Below are 25,733 nucleotides of genomic sequence, written 5' to 3' on the forward strand. Positions count from 1 at the left end.
TGTTTTCAGATGTTAAGGTTATGAAGGGCTTACAGGCACCGAACTTGGGCCTAAAGTGGGTTGTATTGTTTGTTTATGTATGTTAAAGCTGGTAATGGTTAAGTTGGTTGGGAGGAGTTCTAGGTTGGGAGGGTATATTTGTGGGTGGTGGTGGTTGTTTCTTTTGGTGGACCTGGCATGGGTCAGTTGTGGACTGGACATTGAGGACTATGAACTATATGGACTCTGACCAATGTACAGGAGGACAGGTGGTGTGGGTGAAGGGACAGTTTAGTGTAGAATGTTCTATTATATTTGTAGGTGTGATTTCTGTATATTTATAGGTGTGTATTTAGTGTATATGATTTGTGTATAGTATTGCATATAGTAGTGTATATAGCTAGTTATGTATATAGTATGTATAATATATGCTATATTATATATATATACACACATATATATAATAACACAAAGGGAGCCAGCACTGGATGACCACTGGGGATGTGCCCGTAATCCACCCGAACGCCAAAGGCGGGTACACTTCACACTCTCTCCAAAGGAAACAGCAACAATCGCCAGGTCCAGTATAGTAGCAAACTGATATTTATTGCATCAATAACAGCAACGTTTCGGCTAAAAGTGAGCCTTTCTCAAGCATGCTTGAGAAAGGCTCACTTTTAGCCGAAACGTTGCTGTTATTGATGCAATAAATATCAGTTTGCTACTATACTGGACCTGGCGATTGTTGCTGTTTCCTTTGGCGAGAGTATATATATATATATATATATATATATATATATATATATATATATTGTGGCAGTGTGGCAAGGAAAGGGTGTATTTCCCTTGCTATCTCTGCAGAATGTTGCACCTGTGGCCTGATTAATGAGGTATCAGGAAGGGAAAGTGTGTTTAAAAGTAAAAGAAACAGAATAGTAGGGGCTCTCCCTGGGTAACAGCATGTCGCTGTAGGGGGAGACACACGGACCCTGTTGAGGAAACACACAGCGAACTGTGAGCGGTCCAAGAAGTGAAGAAGTGGTGTGAACTGTGAGTAACAGGTTGCAGGGGCACATGTTTTATGCTGGCTGAGGGTAGCTCACCAGACAGTAGTCAGGGCATGCTGATATGTGTAGTCAGTGACCAGACGGTCTAGGACTTTGGTTTGTTCCTGAGTTATGTTTTGTTTTACCTGCAACCTGTCTAAATAAAGCTGGCAAGGTGCCAGGCTTGCATGAATTACCTTTGTCTGTGGGTTTATTGAGTGGAAACGTGTCCCGTGGCAGTGTCCAGGACGATCCCGGAGCTAATCCCCAAGGAGGAATCCTTACTATATATATATATATATATATATATATATATATATATGTGTATGTATATGTGTGTATTAATATATATATATATATATATATATATATATATATATATATATATATTTACAGTATAAAAGATTTACAGGATATAACTCAGGATCAATACAGGATAAGTAATGTAATGTGACCCCAGCCCACAGTGACCCCACCAGCAGAATAGTGAGTACAGCTCTGGAGTACAGTACAGGATGTAAGTTAGGATCAGTACAGGACAAGTGATATAATTTTTGACACAGAAGCTCAACTTAATTTGTCTCAAAATATACATAAAGGATCCTATGTGCTTTTATAACCTTAATATACTGCATTAATGCGGTAAGGATTCTGGACCGTGTACTGACCTCAATTTCCTGATCGCGACGATCACATGTGAACCATTTTCTCCAGACCCTCATAATGGAGTGAGTATCATTGCGGCTGAGGTCGAGCAGTACATAGTCCTGTGACTTGTCCTTCACCGGTGGCCATTCCCCTTCTGTATGAGCGTCCTGTGTATGAATGATATATAGCATAATATTATTTCAGAGGGTTAATACTGGGGAACAGATTTAGAGAAATTGGGTTAAATGGGCACTGTCATGAAAACAAATTTTTGCTTTTGCACTCCTTATGGTAAATAAAAAAACCTCTCTAATGTACTTTGTTTTCAAAAAATTAAGTTTTCTATGTTTTATTTGTGTTTAAAAAAGCTGCCACTAGGTGTCTCCCTACTTGTCCAGAGCACATTTTATCAATCTCTCCTGCCGGCCTGGCAGAAGTCCAAAATCAGGAAATGCTGAGGTGGTATGTGCAGCCATAGCCAATCATAGCTCATCTCTCACTAATCTGCGCTAGGCTGTGTGTAGCAGAGTGAGGGAGGAAGTTCTCCCCCTGTATGGCTTCAGATGATGTCACGCCTACAGGGGAACGCCCTTTTCCAGTCTATGAATCTGACTGAGACAGAGCAGAATATACAGAGCAATATCAAGGTAGAAAACGAAAAAATATAAAAAAAATAAAGGCAGGGGGTCGTTTATCATGATGGGGGCAGTGACCTGGGAGGATTATAACATTTTACAAGATAATGACAGGTACTCTTTAAACACTGCCCTAAAGTTCGGTTACTGCCGACTATTTTGTAGTGTGTATCAGTAAGATCGAAAATACAAACAGACAATAGCTGCACGTACAATGCAGCCTTTTAATACCCCAAAAATATACACATTTTTTTTTTTAACCAATGTATATTACAATTTTACACATAATGACAGATATTTATCAAGGGGTTTAGTCAGGTTTTCTTTACTATAATTGTCGCAAAATTGTCGCAACTGCAACTACGTGTGTTTTCGTGCGACAATTTGCGTGAAGAACAAGAAAAGCAAGAAAATTCAAACTTGCTTACGTAGTTAATTTTTCAAAATGGATTTGCTTTAGTCAGGTATTTATTAAATGTGACAGTCGCAGCTGCACAATAAAATGTTGCAACGGCCGTACAAATTTACTAAATTTACTCCAGCTCCAACATGGAGCAGGAAAAGCTACTGCCGCCCAGGCTCCGACATACTTTCTCCCCGCTACCCTCACTGCGCTACCCTGACACTGCAGTGATTTACATCCCCCCCTCTCACCTGCCAGCGCCACACAACTCCCATCTGTCTGCTAACTGTTGCAAGACTACAAGTCCCAGCATGCCCTTACAGTGAGGACACGCTGGGAGTTGTAGTCTTGTAGCAGCGGGAGCTGAGCGGCGCGGGCGGGAGATAAGGGGGGGGGATATCAGTGTCCCCATCATTATTAAGTGAGGGTAGCGGGGAGGCAGTATGAGGAGCCCGGGCGGCTGCACTGTAATGTCAGCCCGGGCTCCTTATAACATATTCCGGCGCCGCAGACTCCTAAATCCCCTGCTGTCATTTCACATTTCCCGCTGGGTCCGGTGATTGGCCAGGACCAGCAGCCAATCACAGGACCCGACTGGAACAGTGACATGATTAGGGGATATAGGAGTCTGTCAGGGGGGGTCCGTCAGCACCCCCCCCCGCACCCGCCCCAGCACCCACCCCCCCCCCCCACCGGCCTTCACCTGCGCTATGCCCGTCCGTTACCCCCCACCCTGCACTGTTCCCGGCCTCCGGCCGCCGCCCCCACCAGCACCCCTCTCACCCCCCCCCCCCGGCCTTCACCTGCACTGTTCCCGGCCTCCGCCCCCACCAGCACCCCTCTCACCCCCCTCACCCCCAATCACCCCCCCCCCCCCCCACTGGCCTTCACCTGCACTGTTCCCGGCCTCCACTCCCATGTCTTCGGTTGCGCCGGCCTGACATCCCTCCGTCAGTGACGTCATTCGCAGGGCGCCCGAAGAGAAGGATCGCTGTGCTGGATGGGTGAGTGTGTGTGTCTGTCTCTATCTCTGTCTGTGTGTCTCTGTCTGTGTGTCTCTGTCTGTGTGTGACTGTCTGTGTGTGACTGTCTGTGTGTGACTGTCTGTGTGTGTGTGACTGTGTGTGACTCTCTGTGTGTGTGTGCCTGGGCTCCCTTTGCAGGACTACAACTTCCAGCATGCCCTTACTGTAAGGACATGCTCGGAGTTGTAGTTGTGCAGTGCAGGCGAATGACAAGCTTGCCCCCTGCCCCCAGCTGCAGGACTACAACTCCCAGCATGTCCTTACTGTAAGGGCATGCTGGGAGTTGTAGTCCTGCAGCTGGGGGCAGGGGAAAAGCTTGTCACTTGCCGACACATCTCCCTCATCACACAACTACAACTCCCAGCATGTCCTTACTGTAAGGGCATGCTGGGAGTTGTAGTCGTGCGGGGCGGGAGATGTGCGAGCAGGTGATAATAAATATACTAACCCATTTTCTTTTTCTCATTTCTGATCCGTGTATCCTGTGGACTCCTTCGGATTCGGTGGACTACTTCGATGACCAGCGTTTTTCTTTGTTTGATTTTAATAAAATGTTTAACAAGGGCTTGTGGGGGAGTGTTTTTTTTGTAATATTTTTTTTTTTAAAACCTGTTGTGTTTTTTCCTTACTTTACTTGATAGGCTTAGTAGTGGAAGCTGTCTTATAGACAGAATCCACTACTGAGCTGGGCTTAGCGTTAGCCACAAAAACAGCTAGCGCTAATCCCCTATTATTACCCCGGTATCCAACGCCACAGGGTTGCTGGGAAGAGCCAATACCAACAGGCCCGGAGCGTCAAAAATGGCACTCCTGGGCCTAGGCGGTAACAGGCTGGCGTTATTTAGGCTGGGGAGGGCAAGTAACAATGGTCCTCACCCACCCTGGTAACGTCAGGCTGTTGCTGTTTGGTTGGTATTTGGCTGAGAATAAAAATAGGGCGGACCCTATGTGTTTTTAAAAAAAAAATAATAATTAAATATTTAAAAAAAAAAACACATAGGGTCCCCCTATTTTTATTCTCAGCCAAATACCAACCGAACAGTAACAGCCTGACATTACCAGGATGGGCGAGGACCATTGTTACTGGCCCTCCCCAGCCTAAATAACTTCAGCCTGTTACCGCCTAGGCCCAGGAGCGCCATTTTTGATGCTCCGGGCCTGTTGGTATTGGCTCTTCCCAGCAACCCTGTGGCGTTGGGTACCGGGGTAATAATAGGGGGTTAGTGCTAGCTGTTTTTGTGGCTAACGCTAAGCCCAGCTTAGTAATGGACTCCGTCTGTAAGACAGCTTCCACTACTAAGCCTGTCCAGTAAGTTAAAAAAAAAACACAACCGGTGTAAAAAAAATTATTACAAAAAAAACACTCCCCCACAAGCCCTCGTTAACCATTTTATTAACATCAAGCAAAGAAAAACGCTGGTCGTCGAAGTAGTCCACCGAATCCGAAGGAGTTCACAGGATACACAGATCTGTAGAAGAAGTAACAAAAAAAATATAAAAAATGAGTAAGTACATTTAGGGAGAAAAAACCGTGTTAAAAAAATGTAATAAACACACACACATTATATATATACATGCACATTTTTTTTCAAAGCTGCAAAGTGGTGTTCTGTAATCATTATTTGGTTTTTGCTTATGTGTGCTAAAAAAAATTTGTATTTAAAAGTGATTTCTTGGCTTTTGCTCATGTAAGCCAAATTTATCAACCCCCTGTGATAGTATGATAAATATGTCATACATAAGCAAAAAAATAGCAAGAAAAAAATGACTACAGAACTTGCTTACCAAAGGAACAATGATAAATGTCCCTGAATGTTATTATCTACATTAAACATTCCTTGTTAACTTAATATAAACATTTAAAGGGGTACTCCAATGCTGCAGGGTTCTGAACATTTTGTTCAGAACACTTAGAGCTGGAGGCCATAGTCGTGACATCTCGGCCACGCCCCCTCCCATAGACATGAATAGAGGGGGCGTGTCTTAATGAGGGAGTGGTGTGATGTCACGGCCACTGCCGCGGGAACCTGGCGTCTGTTTGGAAAGCCGGGTGCTGTGGGATCTGATTGGTTGCTATGGGCAACTGCACCACTCTTCCTCGGCGCAGGTTTTGAGAAATCGCCCCCAGACTTTGTAACTTAGGAGACAATTCCTTTCACATCTCTCATGTGGACTGCAGCAGGTTTTTCTTTAGAATATCCATAATATTTTTTCTGCATTCACTTTAAACTCTACCATAGAAAACCTCCCCAAAAAATTGCTGATTTCTTCCAGAAACAGCCCCACTCTTGTCCTCAGGTTGTGTGTGGTATTGCAGCTCAGTCCATTTTAATTGAATGGAGCCAAATTGTAATACCACACACAACCTGAGGACAGGTGTGGTGGTGTTTTTGGAAGAAAACAGCAATATTTCTGCTGTAAAATGTGTTGAATTCTAGCTCAGGTGTATCAATTCAAACTGACTGATGTAAGTGGGTCATGTTATCCTTACTCAGGCAACATGCAAATTTTATTCCTTCATGTGTGAACAGTCACTGCTATGTGTAAACTCTTTAGTGCAGTGTTTTCCAACTAGTGTGCCTCCAGCTGTTGCAAAACTACAGCTCCCAGCACCCCCTTTAAAGGGGTACTCCGGTGGAAAACTTTTTGGTGCCAGAAAGTTAAACCGGTTTGTTAATGACTTCTATTAAAAAATCTTAATCCTTCCAGTACTTATTAGCTTCTGAATACTACAGAGGAAATTATTTTCATTTTGGAAAACAGAGCTCTCTGCTGACATCATGACCACAGTGCTCTCTGGTGACACCTCTGTCCATTTTACGAACTGTCCAGAGTGGGAGAAAATTCCCATAGAAAAAATATGCTGCTCTGGACAGTTCCTAAAATGGACAGAGATGTCAGCAGAGAGCACTGTGGTCATGATGTCAGCAGAGAGCTCTGTGTTCCAAAAAGAAAAAAAAATCCTCTGTAGTATTCAGCAGCTAATAAGTACTGGAAGGATTAAGATTTTAATAGAAGTAATTTACAAATCTGTTTAACTTTCTGGCACCAGTTGATTAAAAAAAAAAAAAAAAGTTTTCCACCAGAGTACCCCTTTAAGCCATATAAAACATTGGGGCATGTTAACTCCAAGAACAACACATGCAACAAAAAAATAAATAAAAAGAAACTAGTAAGAAACTCTAAAGCTGGCAGATGTAAAAGTGCAAAAACCCACAGATCATAAATATTAAAAGTACTAGAAAATGGTAATAAAAGTCATAGAAAGCAAATGATATTACTTTAAATGCATCATTTAACCCCTTAAGGACTGAGCCCTTTTTCACCTTAAGGACTGAGCTCTTTTTTGCACATCTGACCACTGTCCCTTTATGCATTAATAACTCTGGGATGCTTTTACCGATTATTCTGATTCCGAGATAGTTATTTTCGTGACATATTCTACTTTAACACAGTGGTAAATTTTCGTCGTTACTTGCATCCTTTCTTGGTGAAAAATCCCCAAATTTCATGAAAATTTTGAACGTTTAGCATTTTTCTAACTTTGAAACTCTCTGCTTGTAAGGAAAAGGGGCATCCCAAATAAATTATATATTGATTCACATATCCAATATGTCTACTTTATATTTGTATCATAAAGTTGACATGTTTTTACTTTTGGAAAACATCAGAGGGCTTCAAAGTTCAGCAGACATTTCCCAATTTTTCACAAAATTTTCAAAATCAGTATTTTTCAGTGACCAGTTCAGTCTTGAAGTGGATTTGAGGGGCCTTTATATTAGAAATACCCCATAAATGACCCCATTATAAAAACTGCACCCCCCCCAAGTATTCTAAATGATATTCAGAAAGAAAGTGTGTTAACCCCTTAGTTGTTTCAAAGGAATAGCAGCAACGTAAAAGGAGAAAATTCAAAATCTTCATTTTTTACACTCGCATTTTCTTGTAGACCCAGTTTTTGAAATTTTACAAGAGGTAAAAGGAGAAAAAGACCCCCAAAATTTGAGGAAATACCCCATGTGTGGACGTCAAGTGCTCTGTTGGTGCATTACAATGCTCAGAAGAGAAGGAGTCACATTTGGCTTTTGGAAAGCAAAATTTTGCTGAAATGGTTTTTGGGGGGCATGTCGCATTTAAGAAGCCCCTATGGTGCCAAAACAGCAAAAAAAATAAAAAAAAAAATACATGGCATACTATTTTGGAAACTACACCCCTCAAGGAACGTAACAAGGGGTACAGTGAGCCTTAACACCCCACAGGTGTTAGACAAATTTCCGCTAAAGTTGGACATGAACATTTTTATTTTTTTTCACTAAAAGGCTGGTTATACCCCAGATTTTTTCATTTTCACAAGGGGTAATTAAGAAAAAGCCTCCCAAAATGTGTAACCCCATTTCTTCTGAGTATGGAAATACCCCATATATGGATGTAAAGTGTTCTGCGTTCGAACTACAATGCTCAGAAGAGAAGGAGCGCCATTGAGCTTTTGATGAGCAAATTTGGTTGGAATAGAAGTGGGAGGCCATGTGCATTTACAAAGCCCCCCGTGGTGCCAAAACAGTGAACCCCCCCCCCCCCCACACACACATGTGACCCTATTTTGGAAACTACACCCCTCACAGAATTTAATAAGGGGTGCAGTGAACATTTACACCCCACTGGCGTTTGACAGAGCTTTGGAGCGGTGGGCTGTGCAAATGAAAAATAAAATTTGTCATTTTCACGGACCACTGTTCCATAAATCTGTCAGACACCTGTGGGGTGTAAATGCTCACTGTACCCCTTATTACAATATGTGAGGGGTGTAGTTTCCAAAATGTCACATGTGGGGGGGTCCACTGTCCTGGCACTATGGGGGCTTTAAAATCACACATGGCCTTCAATTTCGGACACATTCTCTCTCCAGAAGCCCAATGGTGCTCCTTCTCTTCTGAGCAATGTAGTTTGCCCGCAGAACACTTTACATCCAAATATGGGGTATGTTCTTACTCAGAAGAAATGGGGTTACAAATTTTGGGGGGCTTTTTTCCTATTCTCCCTTGTGAAATTGAAAAATTTAGGGTAACACCAGCATTTAAGTGAAAAAAATATTTTTTCATTTTCACATCCAAATTTAACGGAAATTTGTCAAACACTTGTGGGGTGTTAAGGCTCACTTTACCCCTTGTTACATTCCGTGAAGGTATGTCGTTTCTAAAATGGGGTCACATCTGGGTATTTATTGTTTTGAGTTTATTTCAGAACCGCTGTAAAATCAGCCACCCCTGTGCAAATCAGCAATTTAGACCTCAAATGTACATGGCACGCTCTCCATTCTGAGCCATGTTGTGCGCCCGCAGAGCACTTTACACCCACTTATGGGGTAGCTCTGTACTCAGGAGCAATTGCGTTAAAAATTTTGGTGGTCTTTTTTTCCTTTTACTGCCTGTGAAAACTAAAAGTAAAGGGCAACACCAACATGTTAGTGTAAAAATATTTTTTTTTTACACTAACATGCTGTTGTAGACCCCAACTTTACCTTTTCATAAGGGGTAAAAGGAGAAAAAGCCCCCCAAAATTTGTAATCTTACGAGCACGGAGATACCCCATATGTGGCCCTAAACTGTTTCCTTGAAATACAACAGGGCTCCGAAGTGAGAGAGCACCATGCACATTTGAGGACTAAATTGGGGATTTGAATCCGCCACAAAAATACCCTATGGCAGTGTTTCCCAAACAGAGTGTCTTCAGCTGTTGCATGCCTTGACAGTCAGTGGCTGTCTGGCAATACTGTGAGTTGTAGTTTTTCAACAGCTGGAGGCTCCCTTTTGGAAACACTGCCGTACCATACGTTTTTTTAAATGTATTTATTGGGGGGGGGGGGACTGTGTATTGGTATGTGTATATGTAGTGTTTTACTTTTTATTTGGTGTAGGTTTAGTGTAATGTTTTTAGGGTACATCCACACGGGCGGAGGTTTACAATGAGTTTCTCGCTGGGAGTCTGAGCTCAAACTTGTAGCAGAACTCGCTGTAAACCCGCCCATGTGAATGTACCCTGCCCATTCACATGGGGGGGGCAAACCTCCAGCTGTTGCAAAACTACAACACCCAGCATGCACTGACAGACCATACATCCTGGGAGTTGTAGTTATGCAACAGCTGGAGGCACATTGGTTGCAAAACAGAGAGTTTGCTACTTAACTCAGTGTTTCAAAACCAGTGTGCCTCCAGCTGTTTCAAAACTAGAACTCCCAGCACGTACAGTCTCTCAGTGCATGCTGGGAGTTGCATTTTTGCAACAGCTGGAGGCACACTGGTTAGGTAACAAACTCGGTTTCACAACCCATGTGTCTCCAGCTGTTGCAAAACTGCAACAATCAGCATGAATTGACAGTCGAAGGGCATATTGGGAGTTGTAGTTTTGCAACAGCTGTGTCTCCAGCTGTTGCAAAAATACAACCCCCAGCATGCACAGACTACCAAAGGGCATGCTGGGAGTTGTAGTTGGAACTCCAGCTGTTGCAAAACTACAATTCCCAGCATGTCCTTTGGTTGTGCATGCTGCGAGTTGTTGCTAAGCAACAGCAGGAGGTGAACAGGTCTCACCTCCTGCTGTATCCTGCCGCCGGGACCGCCGCCGATTCTGCTGCTCCTGTCTCCACCACCGATCCCGAGGGGACCCCTGCCGGACGAGGGCAAGGTGGGAGACCCCCGCCGGCGCCGATCTCCGCCATCTTCGCCGTCCCAATCGACGCCCAGCAGGGTCGTGATTGGTCGGTTTTTCCGACCGATCAATCACGTGATCGTGATGCGGCACATTTGCCACCTCACTCCTGCTGGGTAAGGATGAATGGGGCTGTCTTGGACAGCCCCATTTACCCTTTTTTTCCAGGTCACCAAAGACCCGATTGACCCCGAAAAGCCGCAAATCGTTGGTCTGAATTAACCGATGATTTGCGACATGGGGGGTCTGGGGACCCCCCCCCCCAGGGGTTTGCAGGGGTGCCTGCTAATAGATATCAGCAGTCACCCCGGTCCGGTCCCTGCCCGGAGAGTGGCGAGGACTGGAATTCCCACGGGCGTATTCATACACCTTCAGTCCTTAAGGACTTTAAAACGGAGGCGTATGGGTATGCCTGGCATCCTTAAGGGGATAAAACACACTGGCCCAGATTTACTATTGTAAACCTGACATGTTTTGTCAGGTTGTGTGCTAGATTCTGGCGCATTGCGCAAGAAATTCTGTCTGCGCTACAATTTGCACCGAATTGAAAGAACCCAGCCAACTCCCCATTTTACTGAGAGCCCGGAAAACTGAAAAGGGGGCGTGTCCCTGACATTTTCACAAAAGCCCAACATATTTACTAAGGTTTCCCCAGGAAATATAGATTTGAGCTGAGGAAAACCCTACAGATCAGAGCATGTGTAAAAAAAAAAGCAAAATGTAGGGAAACATTAGTAAATACAGTGGAAAAAATTGTAGGGAATTAAAAACCACAAAGAAAATTACACAACACTCTTAGTAAATCAGGGCCACTAAGTGTGTCACTACTGTGCACAAGAGAATAACTACTATAATACTACCTACAATATGTCAGAATATAACTAATATAAAACTGCTCCTATGTACAAGAATCTAACTACTATAATACTGCTCCTATATACAAGAATATAACTACTATAATACTGCTCCTATATACAAGAATATATCTACTATAATACTGCTCCTATATACAAGAATATAACTACTACAATACCATCCCTATGTACAAGAGTATAACTACTATAATACTGCTCCTATATACAAGAATATAACTAGTATAATACTGCCTCCTATATACAAGAATACAACTACTATAATACTGCTCCTATATACAAGAATATAACTACTATAATACTGCTCCTATATACAAGAATATAACTACTATAATAATGCTCCTATATACAAGAATATAACTACTATAATACTGCTCCTATATACAAGAATATAACTACTATAATACTACTCCTAAATACAAGAATATAACTACTATAATACTGCTCCTATATACAAGAATATAACTAGTATAATACTACCATCCCTATGTACAAGAGTATAACTACTATAATACTGCTCCTATATACAAGAATATAACTAGTATAATACTGCCTCCTATATACAAGAATATAACTACTATAATACTGCTCCCATATACAAGAATATAACTACTATAATACTACTCCTATATACAAGAATATAACTACTATAATACTGCTCCTATATACAAGAATATAACTTCTGCAATACCATCCCTCTGTACAAGAGTATAACTACTATAATACTGCTCCTATATACAAGAATATAACTAGTATAATACTGCCTCCTATATACAAGAATATAACTACTATAATACTGCTCCTATATACAAGAATATAACTACTATACCACTGCATCCTATATACAAGAATATAACTACTATAATACTGCTCCTATATACAAGAATATAACCACTATAATACTGCTCCTATATACAAGGATATAACTACTATAATACTGCTCCTATATACAAGAATATAACTACTATAATACTGCTCCTACATACAAGAATACAACTACTATAATACTGCTCCTATATACAAGAATATAACTGCTAGGATACTGCTCCTATATACAAGAATATAACTACTATAATACTGCTCCTATATACAAGAATATAACTACTATAATACTACTCCTATATACAAGAATATAACTACTATAATACTGCTCCTATATACAAGAACATAACTACTATAATACTGCTCCTATATACAAGAATATAACTACTATAACACTACTCCTATATACAAGAATATAACTACTATAACACTACTCCTATATACAAGAATATAACTACTATAATACTGCCTCCTATATATAAGAATATAACTACTATAATACTGCTCCTACATACAAGAATACAACTACTATAATACTGCCTCCTATATACAAGAATATAACTACTATAATACTGCCTTCCTTGTACAAGAATATAACTACTATAATACTGCTCCTATATACAAGAATATAACTACTATAATACTGCCCTCTATGTACAAGACTATAATTATTTTAATACTGCACCTTATACAGATAAATGACAGCAATTTGTATCATACTGGTGTATAACACTGAATGTAGTCAAAGAAAAATGTAGCCAGTTCACCGTTTATAGTTGTTTTACACTCTTGGATGTTGAATCGGATGCCAGGATGAAGCCGAGCCGTTACCCCGGTGCATAAGGAAAAATACAAAACGAATTTCCAGCTTGGGAGCTGGAAATTCTTTTTGTATTTTTCCTGGTGTATAACCCTATAGCACATCTTATTATTAGACTTACATAGAAATATGTCTCATTGTGTTTGTTCCATCCGGCCACCACAAAGTCCGTCTTATTCAGAGATACATCGGAGCCTAAACCCAGAGCTATAGAGGAGGCGATCGGTGTCTGTAACTCGATGACAATCTCCTGGACTTCTCTGTCGTATCCCCATTCCATAAGAACAAAGTCGTCCCGCTCCTTAGATGTTATCTCCCTGGAATTTGGTAAATCAAGAGGTCCCCGTGAGCCTAGGACAGGAAGAACCCCGGCCAGGAGCAGAAGAACGTCCCTCCACATGGAACCTTTCCTCATCTTCATGGTGGGGAGGTCTGGATGGATTGATGCCGGTCATGGTGACCACACCTAAAGGAGTCCATTCATTAATAAGGGGCAGTGACGTTTTGTAGGATTTCTTTAGAGGTTTATATTTCATTAATCTTTCCTGTTTGGTGTAATCTTATCAAGGCTGAAGTATTGTCTTACAGGTTTTGATATGATTGATCAATCCTTGCCAAGAATTACTTAAGAAATAAATTGTTTACTGTTAATTGTTTATAACATAGTAGACCTCTGTATCACCTTAAAAGGTGGTCATGGTTAAGGCTGGGAAAAATTCTGACATGAAACCAACTAAAAAGAGACAAAACACAAGGAGAGACGCGCTTTATAGAAAATATAGTTAAAATTCGCTGAGACATAAGAAGGGATGTCACGATTCGGCTGGCTGGATGTGGATCCTCTGTGTCAGCGAGGGATTGGCGTGGACCGTGTTGGTGGACCGGTTCTAGGGTTGCTACTGGTTTTCACCAGAGCCCGCCGCAAAGCGGGATGGTCTTTCTGCGGCGGTAGCAACCAGGTCTTATCCACCGGCAACGGCTCAATCTCGCTGACTGCTGAAAAGGCGTGGGACAGAAGGACTAGGCAGAGGCAAGGTCAGACATAGCAGAAGGTCGGGGCAGGCGGCAAGGTTCGTAGTCAAGGAGGATAGCAGGAGATCTGGAACACAGGCTTTGGACAACACTAAAACGCTTTCACTGGCACAAGGCAACAAGATCCGGCAGGGGAGTGCAGGGGAAGTGAGGTAATATAGCCAGGGAGCAGGTGGAAGCTAATTAGGCTGATTGGGCCAGGCACCAATCATTGGTGCACTGGCCCTTTAAATCTTAGAGAGCTGGCGCGCGCGCACCCTAAGAAGCGGAGCCGCGCGCGCCAGGACATGACAGCCGGGGGCCGGGACAGGTAAGTGACTTGGGATGCGATTCGCGAGCGGGCGCGTCCCGCTATGCGAATCGCATCCCCGCCGACAGTGTCAGTGCAGCGCTCCCGGTCAGCGGGTCTGACCGGGGCGCTGCAGAGAGAGAAACGCTGCGAGCGCTCCGGGGAGGAGCAGGGACCCGGAGCGCTCGGCGTAACAAGGGAGAAATACTAAAATGGTCATGAGGTCGGGTTGTGCTGTGTGTAGGTACGATGAGATGCTACCAATGTCCTCACACCCGTTATTGGTGGCTCATCAGGACATTATGTGGTAGCCCTTGGGGGGATATAATACCGTGGGGGTGTTGCTTCAGTATATGAGGGGTTAATTTAACCCCTGTCGCTCATGAGGCCAGGGTGAGGGTTCATACGCTGAGGTAAATCTTCGGCCTATCGCCACCCTTCCCAGAAACAATAGGTGCGTACTTAAATGAATGAAGGTCCACAATAGGGATGAACTTGAACTTGAATAAACTTTACTGAAGTACTTGGGGTACATCCAATTAACAGCAACAGTCTTAGTAATACAGTCTCTATACAGCTCAGCAATGATTGACAGATGCTGCGGACCATCGACTTATCCAAGGATTAATAGAATTAGGATTTGTGCAGAGATCCGTCCGGATTTAGGGGTCTGTTTAGGTCCAGTGATCTTGCAGAGTCAACAGGGATTTAGATAACTCACAGCTTTGGAATGATGGCACAAGGCTTAGGCCTAGTCACTGCGGAAGGTAGCTACGCAGATCCTCCTTCATCAGCAGCCCACGAGGAAAAAGCGATGCTGCTTGCTTGGCAGTACAGGAACAAGAGAGCGATTAATGGCCACCGCTCCCTTATATGGGCAGGGGCAGGGCCGTTTTGGATTGGTCCGTGTCAGCTGTCACTCACCGTTACAATGCATGGTGGGTGCATACATCACGGGAACCTCCAAAGGTCCTAAAGCAAAACCATAGAGTTTTCCACCTGATCACATGACCTGGTCCTGCTACGCTGCCAATAGGTACATAACAAAATATATACATTTCTATTTGGTTATGTACCTGTTATGTACCTCTATGCTGCAGGGACCGTCCGGTGGGGAGGGTAAGTCGTTCCGGGCTGTCCATCTTCACCGGGAGGCCCTCTTCTCCACTCCGGGCCTGCCCCAAACTATGATGCTGCATTGACTTCACGGACGTCTGCCGTGCATGGACGTCCCTGCGTGTCGTCAAGGCAACGTCACTAGTCCGGGGCCGGCCTGGAGCGGAAAAGAGGGCCTCCCGGTGAAGATGGACAGCCCGTAACGACTAACCCTCCCCACCGGACGGTCCCTGCAGCATAGATGGCCCGGACCAGCTCACCCTTCCTTCCCACCGAGGGGAGGTGAGTAGAAAACAAAAGGGGGGTATGGATGATGACGAAGGCCGCAGTGGTCTTCAATCTCTGGACCTCCAGATGTTTCAAAACTCCCGGCATGGCTGTCCAGGCATCCTTGGAGTTGTAGTTTTGCAACATCTGGAGGTCCGTAGGTTGAAGACCACTGAGAAGTGATTAACAGGTGGAGAGTTCACTCGAGTTTAAGCCGAGGGGGGCATTTCCAGCATGAAAAATTGTGATAAAAAACTCGGCTTATACTCGAGTATATACTGTAACTGGTTCAACCTAAACCCGAACTTCACCAAAATTCAAATATAACACTGTCTAAGCGCCCCAAAAGCCACATATAACACTATTTAGTCACAGAGGAGTTTATCTATGGACTTTTAAGCTGTTTTGAAGTAAATGTTCCTTTTCTGGTGTAACAACAGGTTTTGCACCTGGAAAGTGAAAAGGTAGTGACTTTTAACTTTTAAGTGTTATAAAATTATTGGCTCTTGGGGAATAGCAACAGGATTGGCATTCTATAAAATGCACAAATGTGGCACAACACCCTCTATGTGGCTTTTTTACAACTATTATTGAGACAAAAACAAATAATTGTCACACTTAATTTACTGTGTGACTGATTTTACGGTGACAGTAAAAATGCAGAACATTCTCTGAATTTATTATATATGTGCCTCCTACTTCTATCTGTGTTGGTCGCTGCTCACTGTCCATCACAGAGATCTTCATCTAACACCTGTTATCTCTAAAATGACTGCTGAAGCTATGTGTATAGGCTTTTTTTTTTTGAAATTTTCTCTTATACTGCCTCCTAATTTACTGAGAGAGCTATTTCAAAGGCCTTATGGGCTACCCTAAGGTCAAGTGCTCCTTCCTCCTTTTTTTGCCATGGGACTAACACTGATTTGGCAGGCCTGGCAAAAATAAACCAAACCAAACTTTTAGCAAAGTTCAGACCTAACCAGGTTCTACACTGTGGAATTTTCATGGAAGTCTGCGCTTGAAAGATGTTCACTTTTTCTTAGCCTTTTCAGTAAACTGGGACAAAAACTTTTACATTGAAATTTGGCTATGGTTACAGTAGCCTTTATTGTGGTTCTCTACCCTAAGAGTTTTTACCCAGTATAAGCAGTCACACTACTGTAATATCAGTAATATTGGAAGTGAATTATATTTGTTTTGTATTCTTCAATAAACAATGCCGTCTTTCTTCTTCCTACCCTGTTTCCCCTAAAATAAACCCTACCCCGAAAGTAAGCCCTAGCAGGATTATCAGGGTGGGCTGCAATATAAGCCCTACCCCGAAAATAAGACCTAGGCCAGGGGTAATCAACTGGCAGACAACGGTCCAGATCTGGACCGCGGCCGCCAGTAATGCCCGCTGACTTCCCAAACCCATCCCCCCCTCCCCTTGGCTGGTCCCACTGCAAGTTACCGTAATTGAGCCGGGGCAGGGACTCTGTCGCTTTAAAACGTCACGGACGTGTCCCTACCCCCGGCTGCTAAGCAACAGAAGGAGATCCCGCCACCGCCGACAACTGCAGCTTCCGTACAGTACAAGTTGTGGACGCTACCGTATGAAGGTAGGGAAGTGCTGGTCTCCGCTGGGGATGAAATGTGTACCATAGTTTATTATGGCAGAGGGGTGGGGGTCACTGTAGGAGTGTGGAGGACGACGGGGGAAGGGGAGGATGGGGGGCTGTAGCAGTGTGGAGGATGGGAGCTGTAGGAGTGCGGAGGATGGGGGGGCTGCAGGAGTGTGGAGGATGGGGGGGCTGCAGGAGTGTGGAGGATGGGGGGCTGTAGCAGTGTGGAAGATGGGGGGGGGGGTGCTGCATCCTCCACACTGCTACAGCCCCCCATACTCCACACTGCTACAGCCCCCAATGTTGTTCAAGGTACATACCGTAAATAAATAAGCCCTACCCTGAAAATAAGCCCTAGTGTGTTTTTTGTGACTAAAATTTATATAAGACCCGATCTTATTTTCAGAGAAACACGGTACAATGTTTTTTTTCCTATGTCTTACTTGAAGTTATCAACTTTGGGTTGACCTCTGGTTTCTCCTTGCATTTTGGTCAGAGAGACCTAAATAACAACAATTTGTTTCTTCAAAGAAGCATTTAGGGGTTTATTTGTATATATAGTAAAACATAGGCTGTTATTAGGAACCTCTACAATATTTTCAATGTATGCCTTGTGCTTACCTGTTTGAGCTGATGTAGCAGGCATGAAATAGTCTCAATTTTTGTTGTAAATCCCTTACTGATGCAGTTCTGTAATGCAGCCTCTATTTTTCATGAATCCTCTGGTTGAGGGTATAGTGTTTGATTACCGCACCTAGTCATCTAATAAGGCTCCTAATGTTGAAGGAGGCTTAAGTGGGTTAAGGTCAGTTCACAATATAGGTGTTTTAAGAAGATTTGAAGTCTGTAGGCTGAGTTCACACATTAAATCTTTATTGCATTTTTACCCATTTTTACAGCATTTTGGCTTAACTGGTTTTCGAGAATCACTGTAAAAATTACACATTTTGTACCATGATTTGCACAATTGTGGGGAAAAAAACAGCACTTTTTTTTCATACAAATTATGGAAAATCATGTAAAAATAATTTTTAAACGTACCAAAAATGTAGCAAATGTGTTAATACAGCCTCAGGAGAGGTGTATAACTACTATATATCCTGATCCCATAGATATAGCAGCAGTATACAGATAGAGCTAGAGGTGTATAACTACTAAATATCCTGATCCCATAGAGATAGCAGCAGCAGTATTCAGATAGAGCTGAAGGGTAGGTGAATAACTCCTATATATCCTGATTCCATAGAGATACCAACAGTATACAGCTAGAGCTGAAGGGATGTGTATAAATACTATATATCCTGATTAAATGTAATATGAGGAAGTATTACTTTACTGTGAAGAGTAGTGGATGCATGGAATGGCCTTCCTGCAGAAGTGGTAGTTGCAAATACAGTGAAGGAGTTTAAAGGGGTACTCCGGTGGTTACGATTTTTGGCTATATTGCATCTTCTTTTAATGTTCATGTTTTTTGCAATTGACATGTATTATATATTTGTGTAGCATGTGTCTTTTTTTCTTACCTGTTTGTGGGCCAGGAAGTTCTGTAGTTCTGTGTTGGATCTCTTACTGTCGGCCATGTTAGGATTAGGCTGTGGACAACGCGTCAGGGCTTTTTTTTCTTTCTGTTATTTCAGAGCCCGGAGGACGCAGGTCTGCATGAGAGAAAGAAACCACACCCCTCATCTCCCCCTCCCGGAGGACCCAGGTCTGCATGAGAGAAAGAAACCTCACCCCTCATCTCCCCCTCCCGGAGGACCCAGGTCTGCATGAGAGAAATAAGCCATTCCCCCTCATCTCTCCCTCCCGGAGGACCCAGGTCTGCATGAGAGAAAGAAACCACACCCCTCATCTCCCCCTCCCGGAGGACCCAGGTCTGCATAAGAGAAAGAAGCCATGCCCCCTCATCTCCCCCTCCCGGAGGACCCGGGTCTGCATGAGAGAAAGAAACCACACCCCTCATCTCCCCCTCCTGGAGGACCCAGGTCTGCATGAGAGAAAGAAGCCAGAGCAGGTGGAGAGAGAGGACGTACACAGCTCCTCATCTCCCCTCCCCCTGCTCTGTCTTCTGAGGACACAGGTCTGCACTGAAAGAAGACAGAGAAGAGAAGAGTGTTATTTGAAGGGGAGGGTAACAAGGTGCACGGGCAGGGGTATAAATCTCGGACTAGGGATGATTTCTATGTGTGAAGGGGGGGGGGGCTCCTGAATGACACATGCTGGGAGTTGTAGTCCCTGTTATGTGTGTGTGTATGCCTTTGGGCATGCTGGGAGTTGTAGTTTTGCAACAGCTGGAGGCACACTGGTTGGGAAACACTGTTCTAGCCTATTCAGTATATTACAAACAAAGTGCATTGTTTCACAACCACGGTGTCTTCAGCTGTATCAAAACTACAACTCCCAGCATGCCCGGTCAGCTTTTGGCTGTCCGGGCATGCTGGTAGTAGTAGTTTTACAACACCTGCAGCCACACTGGTTGGGAAACACTGGTGTATGCCCTATAGAGGTGTGATGAACTACAACCCCCAGGAGACTACAGAGGCAGCATGCTGGTGTTATACCACAGACTGAAGACTCCTGAATGACACATGCTGGGAGTTGTAGTCCCTTTTGTGTGTGTATGACAGTATATCCCAACCAGGGCTGATTATATTAGTGTGCTGTGTATAAGGGGGCCGACCCTGGAAAATAGTAGGGTGGGTAAAAGGCGGAACAAACAAAAAAAAGGAGCCGCCCCAAACCAGCAAGGCATGTGGCATGCTGGGATTTGTAGTTTTCAGCACAACAAGAAACAGGAAATAGAAGCAAAGATAGGAAAACAAGTGGGGGATAAGAAGACAACAAAGAACTGAAAGAGAGTAGCCTAAACAACAAGAATAGATATTATACAAAACAAATAGGGTAAGTCAAAAACGGAAAAACATGTTGACCACCGGAGTACCCCTTTAAACATGCATGGTATAAGCATAAGGCTATCCTTCATATAAGATAGGGCCAGGGACTATTGATAGGATTCAGATTATTGGGCAGACTAGATGGGCCAAATGGTTCTTATCTGCCGACACATTCTATGTTTCTATCCCATAGAGATAGTAGCAGCAGTATACAGATAGAGCTGGAGGGATGTGTATAACTACTATATATCCTGATCCCATAGAGATAGCAGCAGTATACAGATAGAGCTGGAGGGATGTGTATAACTACTACGTATCCCGATCCCATAGAGATAGCAGCAGCAGTATACAGATAGAGCTGGAGGGTAGGTGTATAACTTCTATATATCCTGATCCCATAGAGATAGCAGCAGTATACAGATAGAGCTGAAGGGATGTGTATAACTACTATATATCCTGATCCCATAGAGATAGCAGCAGCAGTATACAGATAGATCTGGAAGGATGTGTATAACTACTAAATATCCTGATCCCATAGAGAAAGTAGAAGCAGTATACAGATATAGCTGGGGGTAGGTGTATAACTACTATATATCCTGATCTCATAGAGATAGCAGCAGTAGTATACAGATAGAGCTGGGGGGTAGGTATATAACTACTATATATCCTGATCTCATAGAGATAGCAGCAGCAGTATACAGATAGAGCTGGAGAGTGACATTGCTGCATAGTAGATATATACTGTAAAAGCTCTGCAGCATAAGCGCACAGGCACACCCTAATCAAGCCCCCCCCCCCCGTCACATTCGGGACATCCCTGTGTCCCGAAAGATCTTTTCGGGACACAAGGATGTCCCGGTTACCTTTCTACAGCGGCCCCCGTGTTAACTTTAAAAACACAGGGGCCGCCGGGAAGTAGCGCACGCAGGGACGTCATTGACGTCCCGTGCGTGCGCCCATAGCAACGAAGGAGTGGAGATTCAAGGAATCGTCGTCTTCAGTTTTCCGACCACCGGTCCTCCAGTCCCGGGACCTACTGCTATGGTCTATATGCCATAGCTGTAGATCGTGACCCCGGACCGGAGGACCGGTGGTCGGAACACTGAAGTGGGGCAGTACACAGACATACAGCCTCCAGCCATACACTGTATATGGCTGAAGGCTGTATGTCTGTGGGGAAACTGTACTGCACCTAATGTGGGGAACTATACTGCACCTAATGTGGGGAGCTATACTGCACCTATTGTGGGGGAAATATACTGCACCTAATGTGGGGGAACTATACTGCACCTAATGTGGGGGAACTGTACTGCACCTAATGTGGAAAGATATACTGCACCTAATGTGGAGAAAACTATACTGCACCTAATGTGGGGAGCTATACTGCACCTAATGTGGGGGACTATACTGCACCTAATGTGGGGGACTATACTGCACCTAATGTGGGGGAACTATACTGCACCTAATGTGGGGGAACTATACTGCACCTAATGTGGGGAACTGTACTGCACCTGATGTGGGGGAACTATACTTCACCTAATGTGGGGGGACTGTACTGCACCTAATGTGGGGAAACTATACTGCACCTAATGTGGGCAACTATACTGCACCTAATGTGGGGAACTATACTGCACCTAATGTGGGGGAACTATACTGCACCTAATGTGGGGGAACTGTACTGCACCTAATGTGGGGGAACTATACTGCACCTAATGTGGGGGAACTGTACTGTCAACCTAATGTGCGGGGACTTATACTGCCAACCTAATGTGGTGGGACTTCTACTGCACCTAATGTGGCGGGACTTATACTGCACCTAATGTAGGGGGACTTATACTGCACCTAATGTGGGGGACTTATATTGCACCTAATGTGGGGGAACTATACTAACTGTGTGTATGTGTGCGAATATATATGCACGCGCACGGCGTGAGTTTGTGCTTTAGGGTGCACACACTAATGCAATAGGCTGCGCACGCCTATGCTCTGCAGCAACATTTTACCAACACCAGTGCTTGCCTCTTTATTGGCTCTTATCCTTTTCCATTGTAGAAGATGTCTTTGTATAAGAAAGGATCGAGTTCTCTCTGGTAACAGATGTTCAGATTATGTGACCACATCCTTATAGATCAGGTTAATATTTCAATTTATAAGGAAATATGTTTTGTGTTTATGATAAGGGAATCATCTTAGAATGAAACTATGGGAAATAAAAAAAAAATATATAAATATATGGAGGAAATGCTCAGGATTTATAGCTTTTATCTCTAATACCGTATTTCTACAATACATCTCAATAGAAGACGCTTGTAAGCTCCTTAACCTTCATTGTCTTGCATAATGTTCCGGTAGATCTCTGAAGACATCTTCTACCGGACTTAGAGCCATAGAAAGTCCCTGCTGAACAGTTGCTTACAGCTCTATTTGTCTAGTGATTTTGTGTCAGGGACCGTCCTTTATGGCAATGGTTTAGTATCCTAGAGAGTCCCTTATAGCCATTAGATTATTGCCTCAGTCACAGATATCAAGTGGCTCCATGTCTCTGGCCCTGATGTAGAGCGATTTAATGTCCATTCCATGGAACCTACTGAATCATTGTAAAGTAGGAGGAGTAAAAATGGGGGGTATGTTGAGAGCGCTACTGTCAGATGGCGATGGTTGAAGTCAAGAAACGGTATGAGCCAGCACTTATGCAGGACTAACTTTTATTAAAAAAAGAAGTCAAGAAAGTAAAAACAGGACAACGCGTTTCGGTGCTCGCTGGCGCATTCCTCAGGTCCACAATCATAAATTTGTGTGGTCCTAGCCGGAGTTCCTGCGGGCGGGCTCGCCCGCAGGAACTCCGGCTAGGACTACACAAATTTATGATTGTGGACCTGAGGAAGGCGCCAGCGAGCGCCGAAACGTGTTGTCCTGTTTTTACTTTCTTGACTTCTTTTTTCAATAAAAGTTAGTCCTGCATAAGTGCTGGCTCATACCGTTTCTTGACTTCAACCATCGCCATCTGACAGTAGCGCTCTCAACATACCCCCCATTTTTACTCCTCCTACTTTGCATTTTTGTACGTCCACCTTGGGAAGACGGAATAATAAGGGGGGAGAGCAGCAGACTGTCGCCATTCCTTCTCACCACCATTGTGTACTATCGACTCAAGGTCAGTACGCCACCATAGGTGTCGGTGGCGGGTATTTTCATTTTTCACTTTTCCATAAAATACCACACAGGGAGCGCCCCATTGTTTTTTCTCCTCCTTTCCACACTGAATCATTGTGAAATTGACACCAAATTTCCAGCAGTTTAGTGTCCCAGATAGTCCCTGATGTCCAGTAGTTTATTGCTTGTTTATTGAGATAGTACCAGTCAGATAGTACCAGATGCCCAGTGGTTTTAATGTCCAACGTAGAGCCCTGCATCGGGATTGGGAGCCCGCAGATCCTGCGGAACCTAAAAAAATCCTTGCGGGCTGGAATGAAGTTGTTGCAGGCGGTCACAGAACATACAGCGGGTCCTGCAGTCCCGCAAACCTCTGAAATGCACTCATATTTCAATCGGGGACACTTCCTTCCCCATATAAATTTATTTAGCATTCCGTGAAAATGGTTAAACCAGGCTTCTGTAATCCATACGGGGGGTGTTCAGGATAAACAATACCTGAGGTAAGACATAATCATTTTAATAAGCACCACACGGTCGGCCATTGAAAAGGGCATTCTCTCCCAAATCCCCATCAATTTCTTCAGCTGGCTTACCAGAGGTTTAAATGGGTACTCCGCTGCTCAGCGTTTGGAACCAACTGTTCCGAACGCTGGAGCCGGCACCGGGAGCTTGTGATGTCATAGCCCTGCCCCCTCATGATGTCACACCCTGCCCCCTCAATGCAAATCTAAGGGAGGGGACGTGATGCAAGCGGAAATTCAGAAGTGTGAATGGGAGTGCGGAATCTCATAGAAGTCTATTAGGATTTCATTTGAGGCGGAATTCCGTATGTGGACATTTTCTGTGTGAATAGTCCCTAATACAGCATTCAGCCCTATTTTCTAAAGTAAAATGATAGACGCCATGACGGAACACAATAAATAAGATTGTAGCCTATTATGGAGGATACCTTGGATGGGAAATATTTGTAATTTGTTTTCATAAATAAAAGCAAAGTTTTGACCGTCCGATTTGCTCCCCCCACCTAAAGGGCCGGATCATCATTGGCGCTAGGGAGCACCTGCTCCGGGCCCCGTGCCTGCAGGGGGCCCCCGTCACACTCGGGACATCCCTGTGTCCCGAAAAATCTTTTCAGGACACAAGGATGTCCCGGTGGTTACCTCTATGCTATGGCCCCCGCGTTAACTTTAAAAACGTAGGGGCCGCCGGGAGGTAGCGCATGCAGGGACATCACTGACATCCCGTGCGTGCGCCCATAGAAGAAAAGCAGAGCAGAGCATCGAGGAGGACGCGGGCACATGGAAAGTTTCCAGTGGCACGTCATCTTCAGTGTTCTGACCTCCGCTCCCAGGACCTACTGCTATGGCCCATAGGCCATAGCAGTGGATCGTAACCCCGGTCCCCGGACCCGAGGAGCGGTAGTCGGAACACTGAAGTGGGGCAGTAAACAGGCATACAGCCTCCAGCCATACACTGTATATGGCTGGAGGCTGTATGTCTGTGGGGGAACTGTACTGCACCTAATGTGGGGAACTATACTTCACCTTATATGGGGGAACTATACTGCACCTAATGTAGGGGAACATACTGCCAACCTAATGTGGGGGAACTATACTGCACCTAATGTGGGGGAACTATACTGCACCTAATGTGGGGGAACTATGTTGCACCTAATGTGGGGGAACTATACTGCACCTAATGTGGGGGACTATACTGCACCTAATGTAGGGAACTATACTGCACCTGATGTGGGGGAACTATACTGCACCTAATGTGGGGAACTATACTGCACCTAATGTGGGGGAACTATACTGCACCTAATGTAGGGGACTATACTGCACCTAATGTAGGGAACTATACTGCACCTAATGTGGGGGAACTATATTGCACCTAATGTGGGGGAACAATACTGCACCTAATGTGGGGGAACTGTGCTCCACCTAATGTGGGGAACTATACTGCACCTAATGTGGGGGAACTATACTGCACCTAATGTGGGGAACTATACTGCACCTAATATGGGGGAACTATACTGCACCTAATGTGGGGAACTATACTGCACCTAATGTGGGGGAACTATACTGTACCTAATGTGGGGAACTATACTGCACCTAAAGTGGGGGACTATACTGCACCTAATGTGGGGAACTATACTGCACCTAATGTGGGGAATTATGCTGCACCTAATGTGGGGGAACAATACTGCACCTAATGTGGGGGAACTGTACTGCACCTAATGTGGGGGACTATACTGCACCTAATGTGGGGGAACTATACTGCACCTAATATGGGGGAACTGTCGGGGGACAGGCCCAACATAATGAAGTGCTCTGTCTTCCTGGCAGCCTTAATCTGGAACTGCCCACCCGTAGTGATGATCTCCTCCAAAAAGTTTACACTGCTCATTGTTATCATCACAT

General features: G+C 44.2%; 1 protein-coding gene across 3 annotated transcripts in view; it reads right to left on the reverse strand.

Annotated features, from left to right (window-relative positions):
* The window catches only part of LOC130281983 (DBH-like monooxygenase protein 2), an 80,800-nt gene that overhangs the window by 53,246 nt on the left and 1,821 nt on the right, over window positions 1-25,733 (reverse strand). For 2 of the 3 annotated variants that reach the window (XM_056529788.1, XM_056529787.1), the window contains exon 2: window positions 1,694-1,840. In XM_056529788.1, coding sequence (XP_056385763.1) covers window positions 1,694-1,840 — 147 coding nt within the window. Of the gene's footprint in view, window positions 1-1,693; window positions 1,841-13,076; window positions 13,367-25,733 lie in introns of those variants that run through there. The other variant, XM_056529786.1, reaches the window with a different exon arrangement.

The sequence above is a fragment of the Hyla sarda genome, chromosome 7, assembly GCF_029499605.1.
Source record: "Hyla sarda isolate aHylSar1 chromosome 7, aHylSar1.hap1, whole genome shotgun sequence".
Taxonomy (NCBI): Eukaryota; Metazoa; Chordata; class Amphibia; order Anura; family Hylidae; genus Hyla; species Hyla sarda.